At 47.1% G+C, this 25429-nt stretch overlaps 1 protein-coding gene across 5 annotated transcripts in view; it reads right to left on the reverse strand.

The window, feature by feature from the left end:
- Window positions 1-1252: 1252 nt before the first annotated feature.
- GABBR1 (gamma-aminobutyric acid type B receptor subunit 1) overlaps window positions 1253-25429 on the reverse strand; it is a 30919-nt gene continuing 6742 nt past the window's right edge. For all 5 annotated transcript variants that reach the window (XM_019029488.2, XM_019029486.3, XM_063707447.1 and 2 more), the window contains 17 exons: window positions 22866-23000; window positions 22281-22451; window positions 21083-21184; window positions 20729-20794; window positions 20078-20269; window positions 12240-12482; window positions 11548-11611; window positions 9910-9987; window positions 8215-8365; window positions 7587-7719; window positions 6089-6205; window positions 5884-5991; window positions 5377-5470; window positions 4564-4691; window positions 3855-3983; window positions 3489-3632; window positions 1253-2731 (listed from right to left, as the gene is read on the reverse strand). In XM_019029488.2, the coding sequence (XP_018885033.1) occupies window positions 2558-2731; window positions 3489-3632; window positions 3855-3983; window positions 4564-4691; window positions 5377-5470; window positions 5884-5991; window positions 6089-6205; window positions 7587-7719; window positions 8215-8365; window positions 9910-9987; window positions 11548-11611; window positions 12240-12482; window positions 20078-20269; window positions 20729-20794; window positions 21083-21184; window positions 22281-22451; window positions 22866-23000 (2229 nt within the window). In that variant the 3' untranslated portion in view covers window positions 1253-2557. The remainder of the gene's footprint in view (window positions 2732-3488; window positions 3633-3854; window positions 3984-4563; window positions 4692-5376; window positions 5471-5883; window positions 5992-6088; window positions 6206-7586; window positions 7720-8214; window positions 8366-9909; window positions 9988-11547; window positions 11612-12239; window positions 12483-20077; window positions 20270-20728; window positions 20795-21082; window positions 21185-22280; window positions 22452-22865; window positions 23001-25429) is intronic.

A 25429-nucleotide genomic window follows, 5' to 3' on the forward strand; every position in this document is an offset into this window, starting at 1 on the left:
TCAAGCAATTATCTGCCTCAGCCTCCCGAGTAGCTGAGATTACAGGCACCCACCACCACGCGCAGCTAATTTTTGTATTTTTAGTAGAGACAGGGTTTCGCCATCTTGGCCAGGCTGGTCTTGAACTCCTGACCTCGTGATCCACCCACCTCAGCCTCCCAAAGTGCTGGGATTACAGGCGTGAGCCACCACACCCAGCCTCCTGCTGCTGTTCTGATGCCAACTATTCATTTTCCAAACTGCAGGCTTATCTACTCCACAGACTTCTTCTCTTTTCCTAGCGGATATTTCACTGTGGGAAGAAGAGAGACTCAAATTAAGTCCAACTGGTCCAAGGTGGATAATCACAGTGGAAAGTTTTTCAAGTACTGGTCTAAGATTCAACCAGCCCATGCTTTAGTGGAAGTTCAGAAATTGGCTCTTAACAGGTCAATGAATGACAGGGCCCATCCAACCCTTGCAGCTGTCTTACAAAAATCTGAGAATCACTTTAAAAATCAGTGCCAAAATAAAAGAAAATTTGAGCTTCAAAAAAGCACTCTCCAAGATGACACAAAAAATGTTTAAAGTCTCAGGCAAATGTTTTTGCCCTTGTCCATTCAAGATTTTTTTTCATTTTGATAGCAAATTATTTCTAAGATGCTCAGAGTTCCTAAACAAAGATGTTTAAGGTTGCAAGCACTCAGCAGCCATCTCATCCATTACCTTCTAGCAGTCATCATTCTTTTACTCTTCTTAGTTCCTGGGAAGGAGCGTCCCTAGAGGGGATGCTTAGGCACTTGCTCCAGGCTCCCAATACATGCCCACTACTGTCAAGGAACTCATTAAACAGCAGGGACAGAGGCTAACATTCACGCAACATATACCATGGCCCGAGGGCCAACCTAGGCACCTGAATGCACAATTTATAATAGTCTTTGTACCCAACCTATGGAGGAATGTATTACTGTTATTCTCATTTTCATAAATGAGGACATGGGGAATAGAGACTAAGAAAATGTTTGCATGTGGTTGGATCTGATACCCTGGCAGTCTGACTCGAGAGCCCACACTTTTAACCAGTAGTGTCCTCACTCACTAACCTCAGACTTAATCATGTCCTGCTTCATTCTGCTAAGCCCTCAATGGATCAATAAAACATCTCTTTTCACCCTCCGTTTTATTGCCTTTTCATGAACTTGGAGTCCTCTGAGCCTCCCTTCTTGGATTGAAGCCCATTCTGTTCACAGGAAGACTGCAAGGTGCCGAGTCACACTGTTCACTGGTTTATTGAGATTCGGGGAGATCCTTCCCCAAGAGACACCACAGTGTGAAAGGGACACCACCTCCCACCCCATAGGTCCATCTGTCTATCCCAACAGTCAAGGGTGCCTTCCTTTGGTCAGGATTCTCATCAACTATCCACTGGAAGCAGCTCTCCAAACCTGCCCCCACTTATTTTTCCTTAATTCCCCTCAAAAAAACACAAAACAAAAGGGAGCAGTCTTGGGAGAAGATGATTGTGAGTATAGACTGAGGGTTGTACATGAATGCAATGGAGATGGGGGGAGTCTGAGCAGAAATGGAGATTCTGTGACAAGGAGAGGGTGTGGACGGCCCCACCAAACATGAATTGGGGAAAAGTGCATAACAATGTGCAAGGTAGGGTACTTATGGCTCTGTCAGAAGAATACCATGATTTAAGGGAAGAAGGTACACAAGGTACATGGAGGGTACACAGGGAAAGTACATGGATAAACATGGACGTGTGCAAATAGGAAAGACATGACTCAGCATGCTAGACAAATTGCACATGCCTACCCAAACACGCTCAAGGGCAGACCCATGACCATGAGAGGGGCACACGTAGCTGTGAATGCAGGGCGCCCGAGAGTACATGTGACTGAACATGAAGAAAGCATACGGGAAAAGCGTGTGTACACATGAGCATGTTCAGTGGGCACACGCAGGAGAGGGGAGGATGCATGTGTGCTGAGCGTGAGTGCACAGAGCAGAGGCAAGGAGCATGTGAGCCTTGGCGAAAAGAATGAGCCCCCAAAGGAAGCAAAATTCAGGGGGAGCCACATGTGAGAAAGTATGGAAGGGCAAGTAAGATGGAAAGAGATTATGACAGTGGAGAAAAGGAGAGGCCCCTTTGGGGTGGAAAGAGCACTTGTGGGGAGACCCCTGCTGGACAGGAACAGAGCACAAAGGCAGAGGAGCTGCAGGGGTTGCCGTGGTAACTAGAAGAGGGTGTTGCATGGGAAGAGAAAGATGCAGTGAGGCTGCTGAGGAGGCAGCGTGTGAGCAGTGAGCAGCTTCAAGCCAGGTACGAACTAAATTGTGAAGAGGTGATACAAAATTACATGAAGCAGTAAGAGAGAAAAAGGTCTGTTTCCCAGAGGTATGAGAGGCCCAAATCAGCCCAGAACTCACAGGGGGACATGTATTTACAAGAGATGAGATTGGATAGCATGTTCTTCCCAGCTGGGGATGGGGACCCCCTGCTTCCTGAGTCCCCTGCCCTTCCCCTCTCCCTTTCCCTCCCCCTACTGGCCTGTCCTCCCTCACCCTACCCTCACTTATAAAGCAAATGCACTCGACTCCCATCACAGCTAAGCCGGTCGGGGGGCTCTGGGGGTCCCCTGGGCAGGCCCCCAGAGGGTTCTGGGGGTGTCGGTGGGTGGCGCCGGGAGCGGAGCTGCTGCCGAGACTGGAGTTGATGGCGCAGTTCAGAGACACGCTCCTCTTTCTGGAGGAAGAAGCACAATTGGGATAGTAGGAGAAGAGAAGGTGATGAAGGGGTGGGGAGGAGGGAAAGAGTGGAAGGGCACAGAAAAATGTAGGGGGAGGACATAGGGTAAGTGGACAGAATAAATTAAAAGGAGAAATCAAAACAGAACAAGAAAAGCCAGAGAACATAAGGATACCAATAGAAAAAATGCGATCAGGGAAATAAGAGAGAATTTAAAAACAAAAGGAAAAAGTGGGGAAGGAGAGAAAAGTCAGTGCACAGAGCTTCCAATAAATCAGAGAGATGTGTCAACCCAGTTGGAACATCCCTCTCTTTGGCATTGCACCAGCCCCTAATGACAGCCTGGGGCACAGTGAACGCCTGCCCAGGTCCTTTATGCTGGGGCTGCATGCTACACCCAGCTACTGTGAGTGTTGACTACTAGAGGCTCACAGCTGCCTCTCTCCAGTTGTCACCTACAGCCAACAGCCATCCTCTTGCCTTAAGGAGGCTGAGTCAACCACATAGCTCCCACTCCAGAGCCCTTCCACCTGCCAGGCCAACACTGGATTTTGCCTGAGATAGAATCTTGCTCAGCCCTTTCCCCTCCCCTATGCTGCTCCATTCACTCCTTACAGGTTGTCTCCTAGGACCCTCCCTCCATGAGCCAAGAACATCTGACCCTGTATCTCAGGCTTGGCTTCAGACAACCCAAGCTAAGACGCAAGCCTCCTGGACCACTCCCAACACCCTACCCTGACACCCACCCCCGCACCTCAGCAATGATCTTTTCCAGTTCACGGTTCTCCTTCTCCAACAGCCGGGACTTCTCCTCCTCGTTGTTGTTGGTCGATGACCCTGTCTTCATGGTGTCCTGTGCCTCCGACTGCCATTCCCCTCGGGTGATCAGCCTGCGCATCTGGGGGCAAATGTTTGGGCGTGGGGTGGCCCAGCAAGGACTGTACTAGTGATTGGCTGATGGAAGGTTGGAGGTGGAAGGAATGCTGATAAGAGTTGGGCCCAAAACAAGGGGAGGAGTGAGAGGAGGGTGAATGGAAGGGCAGAGGAACTCAGTAATATAGGAAGGAGGGATGGAGGGAACATGGGAACAAAGAGGGTGGGAGAAAAGCCAGATCCTTACCTTGGGCACAAAGAGCACAACAAGAGTGATATAGGAGGAGAAAACTATGGCAAGAGAGGCAAAGGCAAAGGCTGCATCCTGCTGGCTGGACAGAATCATGGTGACAGGAGCAGTGATGAGGCACAGGACCTAGAGGGAAAGACACGTTGAGGGAGTCTCAGGTCTGCAGGCTCAGACAAGATCCAGAGTTTACTTCCCATGGGAGGGAGTCTATGCAGACAGTTTCCTGGTGAACTTTCCCTTTGAAAAGGATCCAAATTCAGGATCATCCTCAAATATAGATTGAGAAAAATCTCAAACTGTCCCAAACCAGTTTTCACTCTTGGTTAACCCCTCCCCTCAAGGCAGGAACTCCCAGGATCTCTATGCACAGATTCCGGGTCCTCCAGAGTCGGTCCCTGGCAGGAAATGTCAATAGAGTCCAGCCCATTAACCACAGACAAGCAATTTAACGTCTCTGTGTTTCTGTTTCCTCACCTATAAAGTGGGGATACTAATATCTACTTCACTGGGTAGTTGCAAGATTAATGATACAATGTCTGTAGTGAGCTTTGTAAACTGTAAAGTGCTTTATAGACCTGAAGAATTAACAAACTTTTTAAGACTTCTAAGCAACCGATCCCAGATCTAGCATTGATTCTTCCTAGTCCTCTATATCTGGGCTGCTGTGGTCAGCCTACAGGGTCAATGCCATGGGGTCAGTGCTCACTGCCACATTGTAGATAGCCATGCCCACAGCCCGGTGATCATTGATCTTCTCAGTGGACACACTCTTGGTCTCATAAGCAAGGAAGATTCCCAGCAGCAGCAGCAGCCCCTTGTAACCATAGAAAATGCCTAGGATGGCAGGAGAGAGTCACTTGAGCAACAAGGACCACAATGCTCCTCACTCAATCCCCATCCCCTCTCTGCCCTTCACCTACTCTGAAATGGAAAGGGGGCCCTCCTCTCCAATCCAACCCCTCTGACCTAGCAAACCTCACCCTGTGTCCCCTATCCCTTATGTCCACCCAACTTGCCCAGACCACATCACTTTTTCCTGGGATTCACACAGGAAAGCAATGGTGGCAAGCCGCTGTCAGTCAGGCAAGGGCTTGTTGAATATCTAGAAATAGGCCAGTCTGGGCCACACATGCCTCACCCTTACCCTACAGGTGGGAAGGTGGCTTTCCAGGCAGAGGGTAGGTTTGCAATTTGTGACCATGAATCGAACAATGCTAATATGGCCAAGGGGGATCTAAAAGATAATGTCAAGTCTGGAGGTGGGGTTACCCCCACTTGTTCCTCTGCTGAACACAAGTTCTTCATCTGTGCTTTGGGCCCTAAGCTCCTCATAGCAAAAGAGCAACTCTCCCCTATTCTCAGAAAAGATTAGTGCAATAACAAAGAGTAGGGTGTTCAAACTGGGTTGACAAGCTCTCTACCTCCTCTTCCAAAGAGCCCTCTCCCTCCAAGCCCTCTACCCCTGCCTTCCCTCCTGCCTTTGTGCATCCCTGCCCTCCTTTGCCCACATCCCACACACCAAGCCATGTATTCATCTTCCTGGAGCTGCAATGCTCCAGCTGGGGCAGAATAGAGACGTCAATATCTTCCTTTGGTTCCTCCTTGGCAAATGTCTAGGGCAGAAACAAGGTCACAAGAAAGATGGTTGCCAGCCTCCCCTCCTCTCCTCAACGCTTCTCAGTCTCTGGCTTCCAACTGTTTTCCTATGAGACCCTCAATGCTGATGCCAAATCTCATTCTAGGCCTAAGAATGTTTTCCTGAACCCTTGGAGGTGCTTGTTCCCCACTTTCCCTGACGCCTGGAAGTTCTACACACCCTTCCCAGATCCCCACCCCTTCCTTTCTTCAGCTGAATCTGGAGGCCTATGAGGGGCTCCTTCTAGGAAGGAAAGGAAGAGCTTCCAATACGAGGAAGGCACTCTCTCTAAGTAGCTTCATCCCTCAAGATCACACACAGCCCCAGGGCCCTGATGGCCACTGAGCCCTGCTCATTCTCCTGACCATAGCACCTCCTCTCCAGTGGTACCTCAATGGTCCGGTGCAGAGGGTCCACGATCTGCCAGATGGCAAGAGTGAGGACATCCATGCCCACCAGCAGGCCCACTGTGGCATACAGCTTCCAGGGTTCCAGAGTCTGGATAAATATGTGGGGAGAACAGGCACGTCAGGGGGAAATGCTCTGTGCCCCAGGAGCCAAGGATCTGGGGGCTGAGGATTGGGCAGCAGCTCACCTTCCTCCACTCCTTCTTTTCTTCCTTCTTTGTGAAGACCGTGTGGACCCACCAAATCTTGGTGAACATGGAACCGTAGCCCAGACTAAAGCCCAGGCCCAGGAGCCAGAGGCGGGCCTAGAAAAGAAGAGAGGGCACAGGCAGAACAGGGTAGGGTAGTAGCCGGGACTGCAGTAAGGATGGGCAGAACCCTAAGGGAGAGTGGGCAGGGAGCACGGGCAGGGAGCTCATGGTGACACAGGGAGGATGGGAAAATGTGAGCAGGACGGGGAGCAGCAGGAGGAGAGCAGTCTCCCCATCTTGAACAATTCCTCCCATCCACCCTCTACTTCCACACCACCAGGGTGATCTTGCTAAAACCTCCTGGCTTTAGTGGCCAAAAACCTCCAACCACTCCCCAGTATCTATAAGTTATAGCCTGAACACTTCTGGATATGACACAGACCCTTCACAACATGCTCCCATCCACCTGTCCAGCTAGGCTCATCTCCCAGCCCCACACCTACCCCACGCTCCAGCCATGCTGAACTACTCACTTTCTCTTCATCTACTCTCTTTCATGTATTTTCTAGGCACACGATGCTCCCTATGCCCCTGAAGTAGCCTTCCTCTATTTCTCTAGCTGATAAAATCCTATTTGTCCTTCAGTAATCAAATGCCACCTCTTCAGTGAGGTCCACCCAATCACGCCAGCAGTGAACTGTGTTCCCTTCTTTGCCCCCAAAGCACTTTGTGCAGATCCCTACTCTGGAACCTCTCCTATTGCACTACAGCTAATTGTCTGCTTCTCCAGCTGCACTCTGGCCTCACTGGGAACAGAGGATTCCTGATGAACTGCATGTGCATGTGCATGGAAATGCCATGTGCACAGATGTATGATCAGGACAGCACAGAGCAGAGGAAAAAGAGAGAGCAAGGACAGGCAGGCAGATCAGAAGAAAGAGTGGGTGTTTCCACCAGTGGAAAAGAGAACCACTCAACTATCACTGTTGAAGCTGGCCTCTCCCCACAGCACTAGAACCTTCCATGTACCAACAGTCCCAGAGCCCCTCCTCCCTGTGTGGCAGTGGTCCCTTCCCCCCAACTCTCTGCTGTGTTTCCATCTCTGCTTCTATCCTTCGAAACCCAACAAAGGCTCCAAAAAAAGTCCACAGTTCTGATTCTCAGCCCCCATACCACAGACAAGCCACCATTGTTCAGGAGACCTTTGAGCAGATCCCCTTCCTTTGCCTTCAGTGGCTCCCTCCTCTTCTCTGCAAGGCCTGCCATGGCAACCTTGGAACTGACAAGTAAACTACAGAATGAAAATGGCCTGCAGGCACAGAAAGAAGGGACAGAGCCAAACAGAGAACAGAGGGGTGATGCTAGAAGGAAAGAACAGGGACAAGAGTCAGGGAAAGCTGAGGAGGAAGGGCAGAGAATCACAAATCATGGAAGGTGCTCCTGAGACGGGTGGGAGAGTCACATCCTGTAAGGAATTTGCCCACCACCTCCTCACCTGGCAGACGAAAGGGAACTGGTTCCTCCCAATGTGGTAACCATCCAGCCCCAGGGGGAAGACAGCAGCTAAAGCCAGTGAGCAGCCCACAGCAGTCAGGTTGTTCAGGTTGGGCTGTGAGTTCTGGATATAACTAGGGCAGAGGTGGAAATGGTGAGAGGGAGAGAGAATTACCCCTCTTCTCCAGGGAGGCTGAGCTCTCCAAATACCACGCAATGGCATGACCCTAATTTCAGGGCCAGGGGCTAAAGGAAGACAGGATTGGAGAAGACAGTGGAGCCTTGAGAGGCAGAGCAATGCAGTCATGGGGCTGAAGATGGAGTTGCAGAGGGCTTCCCAAGCACAGGCCCCCACTAGAATACAGGCTATTTATGTAGAGTCCAAGACTGTGAGACCTGGCCCCAAAGGTTGTTTTTTTCTCTTCTTTTCTTTTTTCCTCCCGTTAGCTACTTTGGAGTAGGAGTAGGGGTTATATCTGGTTTCCCTGTTTTCATTCTCAACAAGTCAGAATGAAAAACTCCATGATACATGGCCATGGGAGTTACACAGGTTTTATTCTCATCCTGTCCAGGAACATGATCAGTATCTCAGAGAGGCAGACAAGGAAAACGTCAGAAGAGAAACTTACCGGACATGTGAGTTGTAGATGTTAAAGGACAGACAGACAACAGCTAGGACAATGCCCAGGCTGGAGAGAACCGAGACGGAGATAAAGAGTTTCTGTGACAGGAAGCGGAATGTCTTGATGACCAGGGTCTGGTCAGCTGGGGGGGACCCTCCTGCATGGCACAGGGGAGGAAGAGGGGAAGGGAAAAGAGAAGGGAAGGAGGACAAAGGAATGAAGACGGGATAGGAGAAAAGGGCAAAGAACTAGATTGCTGATGGACATTCAGTCATTGGCTGGGGACACGAGGCCCTAACTGCACTGGACAGAGGTTACTGCAGGCAGAATGCTCAGTGCCACTGCGGCCGTTAGGAAGCAACCAGAAATGAGATGAGAAGATGGAGTGAATGGTCTATCCATAGGTTGGGAAATGCTGAGGCATGTCACCAAAGTTGTAGTCTTTGTTTTTGTTTGTTCTTTAAGTTTTTCTGTCTTCTTACAGCAAAGGAAAATGGGAGGAGAAAGAAGGGGATCATTAAAAAATGTTATAAGGTTTCTTATAACCCAAATCAAAGTTTCAAATGACAATTATGGAATCATAAAGCTAAAAAGGCCTTGAAGTATCTAGTGTGGACACCTATTCTTAAGACAAACAAAAAAAGAAGGAAAGCTAATCTGAAATTTTAATCCTGGCAGGGTAATATTCCCAAATATGTTTTCCAGTTATTATTAGGGGGAAGTTCAAATTTGTCAGAGTTCACCAAAAAAAACTAATTTCAATTTGCTTAGTTTTTTTTTTTAAAGAATAATTTAGGCCATGCAGCATTTATAGCAATCCAGAACACTGTCCTAAATTCGAATTGTAAAAAAAAAAAAAAAAGGGCAAAACTCCAGCAGTGCTGGGAATGACTGGATATCTGCTGGGCAGGGCAGACGGCAGCCATCTTCAATGGTTGGGCCTCCCCTTCATTCTCAAGGAGGCTTTCTTTTATCAGTAGGACCTTCCTTTTGTCCACCTTCAGTTTCTCTCCTATGTCCTATCATTTAGGCCAAGTACACAAAGAATAACTGCTTCCTTTCTCTCTTTAAAAAGTATATTTTGAGGGATGTAATACTACCTATTAGGTACAAGGTACACTATTCGGGTGACAGGCGCACTAAACGCCCGGACTTCACCACTATGCAATATATTCATGTAACACAACTGCACATCTACCTCTAAATTACATAAAAATAGGAAAATTTCTAAAAATACATATAAAAATAAAAAGCACATTTTGGCAGATGACAATTACATGAGGTTTTCCCTCCTCCTCCATAGTTTAAGCAACCGTTTTCCTGACAGAGACAGACAAAGAGACAGCTCTGGGCTTGAAGTAGCTGGTTCAAATATATCAAGACACCAGGACATCTGGGAAACCCAAATGGAGTTTCCATTTCCCGCCCTCTGCCCACCCCCTGCCTCTAATCCCCAGTTACCCCAGCAATGCACCATCAAAAATAGTACTAACCACCGCCTATTCCCTCTCCAAATACACCAGTCTCCCCTACCCACGCCTTAGGGGTTGTATTCACTCTCACTTAACCCTTTCTCCTGGCCCAGCTGCCAGCCACATTCCAACCTAACAGTCTCCACCATTCCATCCTCACTCAAAGGCATGACTTTTTCCCTTGACTGTCCAGAGGGGCTGAAGGAAAATACAAACAAGATCCACTCACCAATCCATTTATCTGTTTTGGACCAGGAAAGATCATCCTTGGTGCTGTCATAGTAGCCAATCTTCTTGTAGCTGCCACCTGGGCAGATGACAATAAAAGGAGTGACCACAGGTAGCCAGAGAGCTGATCCTAGGCATTTTCAACTTCCCACTTCCCTAGAGCTTTGCATGGTTGTATCTGATTTTATTTTCACCTGAGGCCCTAAAGGATGCTTGGAAGGACCTACGAGACTCTTGAATCAGCAACATGACTTAAAAGCAATATAAGGTGGTTCCCAAGACAACTCAAATAAATAAGAATATCTATGTTTAAAAGTCTTCAGTGAGGAGGCTCCACAACATGTCTGCCACCTATTCCATTCCTCACACCTCTCTCGGCGAGATGTCTCTCACTTTGATTTTGGCTTCTAAAGCTTTACACATATTTCTGCTTATTCTTCCTCTCATGATGGGCAGGCTCTATTTTCCCAGTGGCTTTCATTTTAATTTTAGAACATTCTCTTCTGTTGGCTTGGGTTTTAATTCCTTGGATAAGTTATATCTGCCTCTTAAAGCGCCATTGAGTAAAATTTGGTCATTTCTAAGATTTCTGTTCTAGAACTGCTTCCGTTACCATAACTTTTCCTTCAAAAGCCAACTCACACTCCTTTCACCATGGCTGAAGTCCATTTCCTCTTGTCCTGGATACAAAGAGGAGCGGAGAGGATGTGGAGGTGGGGAGAAAGGAAGAAAGAAACTTTTCACAGGAGGCCAAGAAATAGCTCTCTTGGCCATGCCGTAAAAGACTGAGAGCCGAGTGGAGCAGAAAAATTAACTCCTAGAAGTTCTGCAAATACCTGTGTGCTAAGTTTCAAGAAAATACAATCTACAAAAGCCAAGCTATACACATTGAAGCTTTACACAGCAAGGAAATTTGGCAGATTCCCTTAAAAAAAAATAGCGGTTCTCCTAGATTCAGCTTTCTTAAGTCTAACTGACAGGTCATCAACCTCTCAACCCAAGCCACTCAAGGGGAAATTCCTGAAATTAATGGAAGCCACTGGGAAAGAGAGTAGCTGTTTTTAATTTGCATGCCTCTTTTCTTTTCTTTTTTCTTTGAGACAGAGTCTCACTCTATCACCCAGGCTGGAGTGCAGTGGTGTGATCTCAGCTCACTGCAACCTCTGCCTCCTGGGTTCAAGTTATTCTCCTGCCTCAGCCTCCCAAGTAGCTGGGACTACAGGCGCCTGCCACCACACCCAGCTAATTTTTTTTTTTTTTTTTTTTTTTTTGTATTTTTGGTAGAGACAGGTTTCACCATGTTGGTCAGGCTGGTCTCAAACTCCTGACCGTGATCATGATCTGCCTGCCTTGGCCTCCCAAAAGTGCTGGGATTACAGGGGTGAGCCACCACACCCAGCCTGCACACCTCTTTTCAAGAGCAAAACCAGTGCAACTCAAAGACATCAATCTTCTTGTAGTTAAGCTTATTAGTATTATTATTATTTACAAGCTTGATGAACAGAGTTAAAAGAGAAGGGCAGAAGTTGGGAGGTGCCAGGGCAATCTTGTGATGTCTCTGGCATTCTTCCCCAGGTGGCATCCCAGCCCAGCCCCAGCCTAGCCCCCATGTCCGGTCCCCTCCTGCCCCTGTACTAACCCTGAAGCTGCTCGATAAGCGTCCATGCCATCCGAGAGCCGCTGGCATCAAACACCACATGGCCCTGAGGGAAGGAACATGTGGAGCAAGGCAAAGGAGACAAAAGCAGGAGTGAAAGAGAACATCAGGGACTCTTTAAATCCTTCTGTTTTTGATGTAATTGAGCCTCTGAATGAATGCTATTTATGGCATTTGCCTGCATATAGGACATACCCCAGATGCCCATACCCTAGATTTTAGAAACATTATTCTTTGGAGAAGGAGCTTCACTTATGAGATTTGTATGGGAAAAAATCCCCAGACAGAACACCAGCAGGCTTCTGGTTGTGTGGCCTAAGCAAGTCAGCAAATCTCTCTGGAAACTAATCTTTTCATTTTAAAAGGAATAAGAAGATGACCTTTCAGACTGTTTTGTCTTTCAAAATCCTATAGTTCTCATCTGACTCATGAATACTTGGTCTAGTTTGAAAAGAAATGAGGGGAGGGGTTTAAAAAATGGAATACATCATTTTTTTTCCTCTAGTCTTTGATGGGTTCTTCTAATTTGAAGGTCCCTACTTCTCTGGTCGGAGACTGATTACTGCAAAGAAGTAACTGAGAAAAACAGAGAATGCATGTTTGTAGAAGGTGCCTCTCGGGAGTCTCTCTCGAGACTGGGAAGACAGGGGAGTATGAAGGAAGTTGTAACTCACAGAGACACCCTCAAAGGACGAGGAGTTCATTGCCCGGTAGATTTGGTCGGTAATGGTCTGGTTGTTGTAGTTGAAGTCCTCCAGGCGCACGCCGGAACGGCCGCCTCCTCCAGATGTCTTGTTCAGGGCCAGTGCCAAGGCCCAGATGGCATCATAGGCCAGCGGTGCCTCCTGGAAGCCTCCTGTCTCCTCAGGGTGTCTTTTCAGTCGCTTGGTTAGTTTCTCCACAAATTCCTGGGATGTCTTGGGAGGAAAAAATCATGAGGAAAGAACTGAAATGTGTGTGGGTGCGGGGGAAGGGGTGCAATCCAATTCTGACTCAAACACTTCTACTTGAATGGATGGTTTGTGTTACTGTTGTCAGATTGGACACATGTACATTCAAAATCTTTAACTACACCCATGTGTCTGCCTTAGATCGGAAGCTACTAGACTAGAGTAGGTATTAGCTGTGTCTGATGGTCTTAGTGTGTACAGTTGCTAGCTCAGAACTGCAAACAGAGAAGTTTGACAAACACTCTGGATAATTAGTGGCAAAGGATGGAAGGTAGAGCAGAGTAAAGGAGGAGACATGGATATTCCAATGAAGAGCTGTGACACTGACGTTCTCTGATCCTTCTGACTTTCTTCATAGAGTTAACCCAGGATCTAACAGCTCCTACAATTCCAAAAGATTCTAGAAAAGGTGATAGCAGTCTTCTCACTCTGCTTGCCAGCCAGGAGGATATTTCTTCAGCGTGCTAACTTCTTGCCATTCTTGTGTGCTTTTGGTTCACTGCCTCTTAGAAGGCTTTCAGAAGAATGAAAACTACAGAAATACCCTTCACATTTTTGAAGTCCATTATCAATCCTACCCACACCCCTCCCAACACTCAACCTTCTTTTTCCATGAAAGCTAAAAAGAATGATAGTTCCTTTAACTCTCTCATGAACTGGGTCAAGAGACCTGACTTCATATACCTTGCAGTAACCTTGTTTGGCTAAATAACTGTAAGTAAATTACTTAACCTCTTGGAACTGCATTCTACATACTGGAGAAAATCACATCATTCCTTCCTTACCTCACAGAAACCATACAAGGAAAAGCTTAGCAACTACTTCTTGGGAAACCACAAGTAATACACAGGAGACCATACAAATAATTGTTTGGGTTTGGAATGTTTTAACACACACGGTAATGAAAGAATAAATAGATGAATGAAGAATAAATAAATAACTTTGTTCCTCATGCCTTGCTCACTTTTCTCTCCAACTTTCTAGAGAGATAGAGAAGTGAGATACGCAAAGGGCACAGGCAAGGTACAGCAGTTGCTACTACACTGGGCTTTGAAGATGCAATGGGCCTAGGTTCTACCCTTGAGGACAAGACCAAATCCCATGCCCTCTCTTAATCATCAGCATCTAGCACTGTGCCCAACCATAATGAAGTAACAATAAATGTCCATTGGATTAGGCCAGTGAAAATACTCTGTAAAGTATTTAATAGTAGATACGTGTCATTATACATTTGTCCAAACCCATAGAATATATAACACCAAGGGTGAACTCTAATGTAAACTATGGACTTTGGGTGATTATGATGTATCAATGTAGGTTCATCAGTTGTAACAAATGTACCACTCTGGCAGAGGATGTCGATAATGTAGAAGGCTATGCATGTGGGAAGCATATGGGAAGTTTCTGTACCTTCATCTCAATTCTGCTGGGAAACTAAAACTGCTCAAAAAAAAAAAAAAAAAAAAAGGCCAGGCACAGTGGCTCACACCTTTAATCCTAGCACTTTGGGAGGCCGAGGTAGGCAGACTGCCTGAGCTCAGGAGTTAAAGACCAGCTGGGCAACATGGTGAAACCCCATCTCTACTAAAATACAAAAAATTAGCTGGGCATGGTGGTGTGCACTTGCAGTCCCAACTACTCGGGAGGCTGAGGGCTGAGGTGAGAAAATCACTTCAACCCAGGAGGTGGAGGTTACAGTGAGCTGAGATGATGCCACTACACTCCAGCCTGGGCGACAGAGCAAGACTCCATCTCAAAAAAAAAAAAAAAAAAAAGGCTTTATAAAAAACAAGTCAGGCTGGGCACGGTGGCTCACACTTGTAATCCCAGCTCTTTGGGAGGCCAAGGAGGGTGGATCACCTGAGGTCAGGAATTCCACACAGCCTGGCCAACCTGGTGAAACCCGTCTCTACTAAAAATACAAAAATTAGCTGGGTGTGTTGGTGGGCTCCGGTAATCCCAGCTACTTGGGAAGCTGAGGTAGAAGAATCCCTTGAACTCAAGAGGCAGAGGTTGCAGTGAGCGGAGATCACGCCACTGCACTTCAGCCTGGGCGATGGAGTGAGACTCTGCCTTAAAGAAAAAAAAAAAAAGGCAGCCAGGCACAGGGGGCTCACACCTGTAATCCCAACATTTTCATTTTCAGAGGCCAAGGCAGGAGGATTCCTTGAGCCCAGGAGTTTGAGACAAGACTGGGCAAAACAGAGAGGACCCAACTCTACAAAATTTTTTTAAAAATTAGCCAGACTTGGCCTGGGCATGGAGGCTCACATCTGTAATCTCAGGACTTTGGGAGGTCAAGGCGGGCAGATCATGAGGTCAGGAGTTCAAGACCAGCCTGGCCAACATGGTGAGACCCTGTCTCTATGAAAAATACAAAAATTAGCCGGGCACGGTGGCTCACGCCTGTAATGCCAGCACTTTGGGAGGCTGAGGTGGGTGAATCACCTGAGGTCCGGAGTTCGAGACCAGCCTGAGCAACATGGAGAAACCCTGTCTCTACTAAAAATACAAAAGTAGCCAGGCGTGGTGGCGCATGCCTGTAATCCCAGCTACTCCGGAGGCTGAGGCAGGAGAATGGCTTGAACCTGGGAGGCGGAGGTTGCTGTGAGCCAAGATCGCGCCATTGCACTCAAGCCTGGGAAATAAGAATGAAACTCCTTCTCAAAAAAAAAAAAAAATACAAAAATTAGCTGGGTGTGATGGTGGGCTCCCATAATCCCAGCTACTCAGGAGCCTGAGGCAGGAGAATCGCTTGAACCCGGGAGGCGGAGGTTGCAGTGAGCCAAGATCATGCCATTGCACTCCAGCCTGGGCAACAGAGCAAGACTCCATCTCAGAAAAAAAAAAAATTAGCCAGACTTGGCTCGGCGCAGTGGCTCACGCCTGTAATCCCAGCACTTTGGGAGGCTGAGGAAGGTGAATCATGAGGTTAGGTGTTCGAGACCAACCTGACCAACATGGTGAAACCCCATGTCCACTAAAAATACAAAAACTTATCTGGGCATGGTGGCACGCACCTGTAATCCCAACTATTCAGAAGGCTGAGGCAGGAGAATCACTTCAACCCAGGAGGCAGAGGTTGCAGTGAGCCGAGATCACACCATTGTGCTCCAGCCTAGTAAACAGAGAAAGACTCTATCTCGAGAAAAAAAAAAAAAAAAAAAATTAGCCAGACTTGGTGGCATATGTCTGTGATCCCAGCTTACTTGGGAGGGGCTGAGGTGGGTGGATGGCTTGAGCCCAGGAGGTCAAGGCTGCAGTGATTGCACCACTGCACTCCTGCCTGGGCAACAGAGGGATACTCTACCTCAAAAAAAAAAAAAAAAAAAAAAAAGGCTGGGCACGGTGGCTCACGCCTGTAATCCCAGGATTTTGGGAGGCCGAGGCGGGCGGATCACGAGGTCAGGAGATCGAGACCATCCTGGCTAACACGGTGAAACCCCGTCTCTACTAAAAAAAAAAAAAAAAGTCTGTTGGATAGATAAATGGATGAATTCATATTCTAATCATTTTACCTGCTATGAAGTCTCAAATAAGTTATTAAACCTCACTAGTTGGTTATTCAGCTTTAAAATGAGAATAATACTATCTAAAATAGTATGAAATGAAATTAGAACATGTATAAAAATGCTGGGTATGAAGTAAGTTACATTTTCTCTACATGAATTTCCTTGACTCTCAACCTCACCTTTGTTATTGATACTCAGATCTATAATTTCAGCCCAGTATTTCAAGTCCATATTTCTTTTCTTTCTTTCTTTTTTTTTTTTTTTTTTTTTGAGATGGAGTCTTGCTCTGTTGCCAGGCTGTAGTGCAGTAGTGCAATCTTGGCTCACTGCAACCTCTGCCTCCTGGGTTCAAGCGATTCTTGTGTCTCTGCCTCCTGAGTAGCTGGGATTACAGGCACACGACACCACACCCAGCTGATTTGTGTATTTTTAGCAGAGACGGGGTTTCACCGTGTTAGCCAGGCTGGTCTTGAACTCCTGACCTTGTGATCCACCTGCCTCAGCCTCCCAAAGTGCTGGGATTATAGGCGTGAGCCACCGCGCCCAGCCTCAAGTCCATATTTCTAACTGACTCTGAGGCATTTTTAATGTATGATGAATAATCTCAAAATCAAAATATCCAAGATGAAGCTCAATTTTTTTCTTACTCCCAAACAGCTCCCAGTAAATGAGACTGAAGCCTTGGAATTACATCAGACCCTTTCAAATCACTCAGTCCTCTTAACTCTTTTGTTGAAATGTTTCATTGATATCGATCCCTCCTTACACAGGATGATGATGATGATAACGATGATGGTGGCTAACATGTATACAGTCCTTAGTACGTATCGAGCATTTTCCTGAGGAAACTATATCACCTTATTTAATCCTCAAACAATCCAATGAGGTGTTATTATCCCCATTTTAGAGATAAGAAAACTGAGGCACAGAAAAGTTACATAACTTGCCTATAAAAAAGTTATACTATTAATGAGTAGCAGAGCTAATCCATACTCTTACCAGCCACCCTACACAGTCTCTGTACATGAGACTGCCTCTCTCTAAGAGCACCTGCACAAATAGCAGCTAGGCTAATACTTTGAGTAGTCCTTTGGCTTCAAATTGAAAGACTGGTCTATCCAATCTTCAGTTCAAGGTAAATATGGCATCAAAAAAATTACCCAGAAAGAAAGGGATTAATCTGCTCAGCATGATGCAGTCCCCTGCTCAGGTGGTCAGACCCTATGTTCACGCCAGGTCACTACCACTAACACACCTAACCACTGGGGGCACCACTGCTCCTGCCACCCCAAGAGTAAAGAAGAGTAGAATGCTTCCCCCTTGAGTCAGTAAAGATACAGTTATAGATTGTCGAAGAGACACTCTACTCTGCAGCTTAAGGAAATCTGAACAATAAAGACCCCTCAACCCACAGCAATTAGTTAATCAACCAAGTGCAAATTTATACCTAATTTTTTTAACAGCCTTGTCTGGCTCTCAAGAATGGATGCTTGACAGTGGGCTAAAATGTATATCTTGAGGTAGCTTTTTAGTTTGTATTGGCCCTAGGTCTGATGGGATCTCTACCCCAATCAAGATTTCCTCACAATCTTATCTCCAGGATGCCACCTCCCACATTCCCCTCTAGCCCACAGCTACATTTCTCTAAAACCACTCTAACCCACTCTCCATTTCCACATATTGCCCCTAAAGATGTTTTCTCTAAACTAGGGTTTCTCATTCTCTGCACTATTAACATTTTGAGCAAGATAATTCTTTGTTGTCAGGGGCTGTGCTTTGTAGGATATTTAGAATCATCTTTGGCTTCTACACATTAGATGTCAGGAGCATGTATCCCTCCCCATCCCCTACCCCCAACTGTAACAACCAAAAATGCCTCCAGATAGTGTAGCGTCTGAAAGTCTAGGGTAGTAGTTGAAAACCACTACCCTAACTAATAGTTCTCCAGGTGTGATCCCCAGACCAGTACCTCTGCATCCCCAGGAACTTGCTAGAAATGTCAGTTCTCAGGCCCTAGCCCAGATCTACTGAATCAGAATTTCCAGGGAAAGGGCCTGATAACCTGTGAACTAACTACCTTTCCAGGTGGTTCTGACAGACGTTAAAGTTTGAGAACTATTGATCTAAACATAAGGCCATCCTTAGGGAATAAAAGCAACTCTGCTTCTTTTCTAAGTCTCCATGGCTCCGGCCCCCTAGGTCCAACCCTTGCTTTGATCCACTTCTATTTGTGTTGTTTGATTCATCTATAATCTCTTTCGGCCCTAACCTGTTGTTAAGACTGCTCTATCCTCTTCAGAAAATATTGGCTTCCCCACTGGCATTTTAGGCTGGTCCCACTGGAAGCTCTATGGCCTCAAAAGCAGGAACCATCTTTCTCTAGACACAAAGTCAGAAAGGGACCTTCCAAGTCTTCCCGCCCCAATGCTCAGGTGTCCCTCTATGTCCCTAACCAACTCTCTGTTCTCTCTCTCTCTCTTTTTGTTTAGAGCTGGGGGTCTCACTATATTGCCCAGGCTGATCTTGAACTCCTGGGCTCCAGTGATCCTCTGCCTTGGCCTCCCAAGGTGCTGGGGATTACAGGTGTGAGCCACTAGATCCAGCCAAATCCCTGTTTTCTGTCAGCCTCCTCTAGCTCCCTGCTATAAGACAGAAGAAACGATTGGCAACTCCTGGGCTCAGGGCACCAACAAGTCCTTCTGGCTTTGGTAGCCAGTTCCAATACTTTCCCAGGTTTTATGGATGACTCACCTCTTGGGTACTCTACAGGAAAGTGATCTTCCAAAATTTTTTCATTGTATTTTTCAACTAACATACCTTAAAACAGAGTCCATTTAGAATGTCCCAAAACAGTGTGTATCATCAGAGTCCATGTGGCAGCAGATCTTTCATCACAACACACCACCAGAGTCAACTTCCTAAATCTTATTTCTCCTTTGCTCAGCAACTGCCAGTAGCTAAACAGTGTTAGCAGATAAAAGTACAAACTTTTTAGTCAGGCTTCATGGTTTTCCATGGGAAGTGATGAGGCAGAGCAGTTTGGAGTCAGATTTAACTAGGATTCAATTCCAGCTGGACTGCTGAGTAGCTGCATGACCTGGGACAAGTCATTAAACCACTCTGAGTCTCATTTTCCTGGTCTACAAAATGTAGATAAGTCCACATCAGAGTTTTGCCGTTAGGATCCCTGAAATCATGAATCTAAGTACCACATAAATGCCACTGTTAGTAAAACTTTTTAAATCAAGCTATTTTGGGGCTTTACAACCATTAACTCACCCCTAACATGCTCTCCAAAGCAGGTACACACTTGGTGTAATAAGCAGACACATAGGTGGCCGTATCGAGCTTACCCAAAATTCCTGTACTCTTTACAATGTAGTGCTGAGCAACAAAGAAGCCTCTTCCCCTACGCCCACACCCACACTCACTTCTGCCCCTCAGCTGCAGGGCTGCCCCAGCCCTCTCAAATCAGAGAATGCGCCTCCTCGCTCCAAGTCTGTCATTAACCAGCTGTCTGGGGCTAAATGATTTCAAAAGCCCCTTCTCCACATAAAATTCTAAAAAAAGAATCATTAAAAAAAGCAACGGGATCCAAGCTAATTGCATATCAATCATGAGTGAATATTAAGCAACTCTAAAATACTAACATTAAGTCACTACGAAAATAAAATGCAATTCTGCCCAGACACAGTGCTCCTGTAAAGGTGTGCTTGCGTATACAAGCATCCATATTATCATTAACGCCGGTTCCTCCTGACTTCTCACCAACTGCTCCTCGTCTCCATGGTAACAGCCCTTCCACTCATCAGGAACCTACTGAACATACAACTCTTATCGTTTTTTTTTTTTCTCTCTCTACCCAAGGAAGTCAGAGCAAAGGTAGGATCCACAGGAAACATAATGCAGACAAGTTCAGGGTGGGCACAGCCCCCTCTTCTCCTTTATATCCAAATTCTGCACCCTCTGCCTGCCACCCTTTCCCCTGCAAGGCCCCCTCAGTCCTCTCCACCCTCCCAGGTGCCAGCCTGCAAGTCCCCACACTCTCACCATGTTGGAAATGCTGCGGGTATTGGCAGGATTCAGCATGACAATCTCAGTTGTGATGTGGCCCTCCACCGCCTCAGTCATCTCATCCACTGTGCAGTTGATAGAAGGGTCGTAGATCTTGAACCAATTGTCAGCATACCACCCAATGAGGAACCAGACGTACTTCTTCCCAAAGAGACGCTCCTTGTACACCTGAATACAGAGGAGAATGGCTGAGTTTTTGTTTGCTCATTTGTTTGTTTTTGTCTTATCTCACTTGATACTATTTAGCCTCTTGGGAATCAGGGAAGAGCAGTAGAACTAAAAAGGGAAATCTACCAGTCTTGGGGATAGTAGGAAAGGCTGACAATTCTTCCTTCTAAGTTTCTCCCCAGCCCCTGTATTTCTGAGTGGCCTTTTCCAGCCAGTCAGGACAGATGGAATTCATGGGCTTCTCAGGAAACACAAAGCGGTAGAAAAATGAGATCTGAAGAAAGTATCATGTGTGTGCAGACAAGGGATGCAGTCAGAGCCAACAGACAAAGACATCCTATGAATCGTCACCTCAGATCATATGCTATCAACTCAGGCACAGATGCCAAGAGGAGGCCCCACAAGAAAACCAAGGGAAACTCCCACCCAGTACCCCTCCCTCTTCAGATCCAACTCCACCTCACAAAAAACTTTCCGGGCTTCAGTCTCATAGAAAAGTCCCACGATGATTCGGGCATCCTGGCGCTACAGAACAGAGACAGAAACAGCTCCTGAGGGATGACCGGGAATGCCTGAGGGGCTAAGCCAGACATCTTCACAGCTTTGATTTCCCATCCCAAAGTGCTTAGTGCAGGGTAATGCTCAACGTATAGCGAATAAACGTCAACTGGAAGATGGAGCTAAACTTCCCCAGGAGATGCTATTGCCTCAGAGAATCAAAACCTGCCCCCGCCTGGCTTTCCTCTCCAACCAGTCACTGTCCCCCAGCTTGGTCCCTCCGTAAACAGAGCCCACCACTCCCAGCCATCTGACCTTCAGGTTTTTGACGGGCACAGCTGGATCTGAGAAGAAACTCTGGCGGAAAGTAATCTCAATTCCAGCCTCCTTCACTCTTTCCTCCAGGTCATCCAGAGTCTTGGGTGGGAATAAAAAACAAGTTGGAAAAACACGGGGTGCATGAGGGAGTAAAGACCAGAGAGGTTAACTGGGGATTTCAGAGCAATACTCAGAGCAAAGAAGCAGCCATTCTGAACCTTCCTTCAACAGCTTCTGTCCCTGAAGTGAGGAGTTCGGGAAGGCATCTGATCTTAGGATGTGGCTTCCAAGTGGGAAGGTGAATGGTGAGCCCCTGCTGAGGCTCTGTGTGGGGGAAGCCACTCCATTCACCCACTCCTACCACTGAAGGCAAAGATGGGGGAAAGAAACATAAAGGAACCAGGAAAAGACAAGGCAAGGACTGGGACAGACAGCATGATGTCAACCTCAAGAGGCAAATGGGCAGACAGACAAAGGATCAGAGAAGAATGGTCTGAATCAGAGTGAAAGTGGGGGAGGATTAAAGGGCCACTGAACACAGTGGATAGAAGACCCAAAGAATAGAACAAAAGGGAGGGAGCAGACTGTCTTCTTCAGATGTAGAGGCTGTATTTCCTCTCTACCTCCCCAAATCTCCCTCTTCCCCCTCAACCTCTCCTTGTCTGTCGGCTTCTCTCTCTTAGTACCAGCTACCAGATCCATGCAGCTGTCTTTCTGCTCCTCTTCTCTCCTCTCCCTCATTCCTCTCTCTCTCTCTCTTTCCTCTCTCTCTCTCCTCTGTAATCCACTGGCTCCATCCCCTCTGTTCCCATTCGCACCCACCCACCACCCCCCTTGAAAGCCTCTGGAATCTGCTGCCTTCCTGGATTCCTATCTCATCTTCGCTCCCATCTCTTGCCCCCACTTTGGATTGAACCTACTTTAACAGAACTGAGTCATTCTGGGTCTATATGTCTGGGGAACAGGGCATCAAACAGGGGGAAAAAATCATAAGATCATAAAGACAGAGAGGATCCCAAAAACTCAACTCATTCTTTCCCCTGGCTACAGAAAGAACTGCACTTAATCCACATGGAATGCGTTCTCTTTTAATGAAGAATCAAGTTCTTGCCCCTAAAAGTGACTCTCACGTCACATCTCCTGGCGCTGGAATTTGAGCTTACGTCCCTTTACCCCTTGCCCAACCCCTCCTCACCGAAGTGAAGACCTCAGTGGTCTGCTGGATGGTAGCAATCTTCTTCCAGCCCCACTTTTCAAAGAGTTTCACGCGGGTAGGGTTGTGGAGTGTGGCTGATGGGTGCGTTCGGAAGAAAGTGGGGAAACGCTGCCGGTTTGACAGGGCTGGTGAGCTGGAGCCATAGGAAAGCTGTGGGGCAGGGAGAGTGAGTGCAACAGGGTCTGTTCACTGAGGACACCAAGAGTGGCCAAGAGTTCCTTTAACCCTCTTCCTGCCTTTGGGTTTCTCTTCCTTACTCTCTCCAAACCTCCCCACCTCTGGTCTGCCTAAGGAAAAGAGATTCTCACAGGCCCACACACCCCTCACAACCGGGATGCTCTTTCACTGATCTAATTTCAATTCCTTCTGAAGAAGGAGGTCAGCTGCAGCACTGTCAGGCCACTGTTGCTAGGAGGCTGCCTAGCTCAGGTCTGCAGAGGACTCTGAATCTTAGTAGCAGGTCCTCCACACTCCTTTTCAATACAAACCCACAATTGCCATCGTCCCTTCAGTAGAGCTCAAAAGGGAATGACCCCATCTTCTGACCCCCATAGCCCTGCTTACCACAATGAGGTTCCACATCCTAGCAGCCTCAGCCACCAGCGTGGAGACAGAGCTGCAGCCAGGCATAAGGATGATCTTGATAGGGTCGTTGTAGAGCAGCTCATATAGGTACTTGGTGGCTTGGCCTGGATCACACTGAAAGACAAGAGGAGATGAGGGCAAGCTCTCCTGGGGCCCCTCCCCTGTCTGCAATTCCTACTCTTATCTTTCTCGAACAAATTAGTTCCTTTCTCAATTACTCACTTTCATCATTAATTACCATTTTCTTCTCCTTTCTGGCATCTCTTCCTGTCAAGTGCCTTTTTTCTCCTCTTTCATTAAACTTCCTTCTCTGTCTTCCATCTGGAGCCTTACCCATCACCTCTCCTGCACACCCCTCCTTTGGTATTAATGAACATACCACCTTACCTCCTTTCAGCTCACCCTCAGACATCCCCCTTCCCTCTGTCACCAAGCCCTTTACCCCATGTTTCTATGCTTCAAACACCAGTGGGTGGAAGAAGAGTCAATAGGAATATAGTAAACTCTTTCCACATCCCCAGATAGCTTGCTCAAAGCCATATTATGAAAATTCCTTCCTCACCTCTGCAAACCCCTTCTCCCCACCTTCCATTTGTTTCCTCCCTCTTCTCTTTTCAGAGCTAGTGATAAGTAAAGAGAGAACAGGAACAAGACCAGTAGGGGGTCCCGCTCAGTGATCCATCCCTCCTGCTGGGCGCTGACATTTGACAGGTCCATTAGAAAAAAAGACACTGGGGGGTGGAAGTGGGGAAGAATGTAGGATGAGGAAAGAACAGAGAGAATGAATAGAATGGAACTCTCAAGAAACCAGACAATTTGAGAGGTGCCTTAAAGAGAGGCTTGGAGCTAGGGAAAGTAAACAAGCAGAAAGCTGGAGAAGAAAGGAAGCTTGGGAGGAGGGGAAATGGGGGAGGAAGAGCCAGCCTTGGGTCTCCCACTGCCTGTTCCCCTCCCACTGATACATGACATTTCAGAAGCTGCTGGAACCCCAATGCATGTGAAGACGAAATGGCAGCCAGTGGGGAGCCAGGGCAGAGGGGACACAGACAGGGGGCTCAGGGGACTAAGGAGGGTGAAATGTTGCCGGGAGGGGAGGATAAGTAGAAAGGAAGTAAAGAAATCACTCTGGAGCCTGCTTACCTCCCACTGAGGCCTGACATTTGGGACACGGTGGGAAGTTGGAGAAGGGGGAGCCAGGGGAATCTGTTGGAATCTGAAGAACCAGCACTCACTGAGAATTCTCTGTTGCCCACCCTACCCTCACTCTGGCCAAGGGCAGTGCTCAACAACATTGGAAGGTTTTCTCTTTATGCCTCCCACTAGGGCAACTTTGTAAATCTTTACCATTCTCAGGACCCACCTTCCTGCACTCTCCCCACATCTATTACTCCAGATCCTGCTCCCAGCTTCTCCCACAGCCCCTCACTGCCCCTCCACTTCTCTAAAGACAGGGTTAATAGGAACAATGAGGACATACAAGAACATATAAGATACATATCAACAGGGCAAGGCATGCCCCCCATTTTGTTTCCTGATTTCTTATCTACCTTTCCTTGCAACCCTTTCCCTCTTCCACACACTATTCATCACTGCAGATTCTCTCCACCACGTGATTCTCTCCCCCTCCCCAACAGATTTCCTTAGTTCTCCTCCCTCTCTTTGCTCTTGCAAGGATCTGGATTTGCAGGCAGGAAACCGACTCATTCCAATTGACACATTCTGGTTCTTCTGCCTTCCCATCCCACCCCGCTTGATGCCTCTGATATGTTCTCCAGTTCCCTTCTCCCAGGTCCCGCGTCTGCTCCCCGCCACCTCCAGGGAATCACCTGTCATGGTGGATGAGTTTGAGCTCACAGCCAGGCCTCCTCTATCTCCTGTGATCCCCTATCATAAAGCCTGCACCCATCTCTCCCTGTCATTTTCTTCACACTCCACTCCCCAAAACCAATGATCTCTCTGACTGTCCCAAGTCTGACCCTCTACCAGATCCCATCCTCTACTTCTCTTCCTGCCTCCCGTACCCTAATACCTAATTATTTTCCTGTACCCTGCTGCTCTTCCCATAGGCATTCTGGGGTTAGCTTACAGCTCAGGAATCCACCAAGATAGGATGTCTATTAGTAAAAATACAGATAAATACTTGGGATTCATCCCTGACCAAGGAGCTAGAATCTGTATTTTTAACAAACTCCTCTGGTGATTCTTATGTACACTGAAGGCTGAGAACCACGAGAAAGTAACAGTCAAAAAGGATTTTCAGTTCTCTCGCCAAGCTCCTGATAATCCTTGTGCTCTCTTCTCTTCAAGCACCCTACCTTCAACCTCACTTCTGTCCCCTCACATACCTATCCCAGACACACACCTATTTCTAGGTGTATAGTGATGTTCTAAAAATGAATATAAATCCTTGGATCATCCCAAGGTTGATCTTTGGTAAGATCACCAAATTCTCACCTTGTGTACTTTATTTCACCCTAACCCAATTCCTTAAGTCTCTGGGGCCACATGTCAGTGAAGATAAATTTGAGATCTTAAATCTCCTT

This window comes from Gorilla gorilla, chromosome 5 (genome assembly GCF_029281585.2).
Source record: "Gorilla gorilla gorilla isolate KB3781 chromosome 5, NHGRI_mGorGor1-v2.1_pri, whole genome shotgun sequence".
NCBI lineage: Eukaryota > Metazoa > Chordata > Mammalia > Primates > Hominidae > Gorilla > Gorilla gorilla.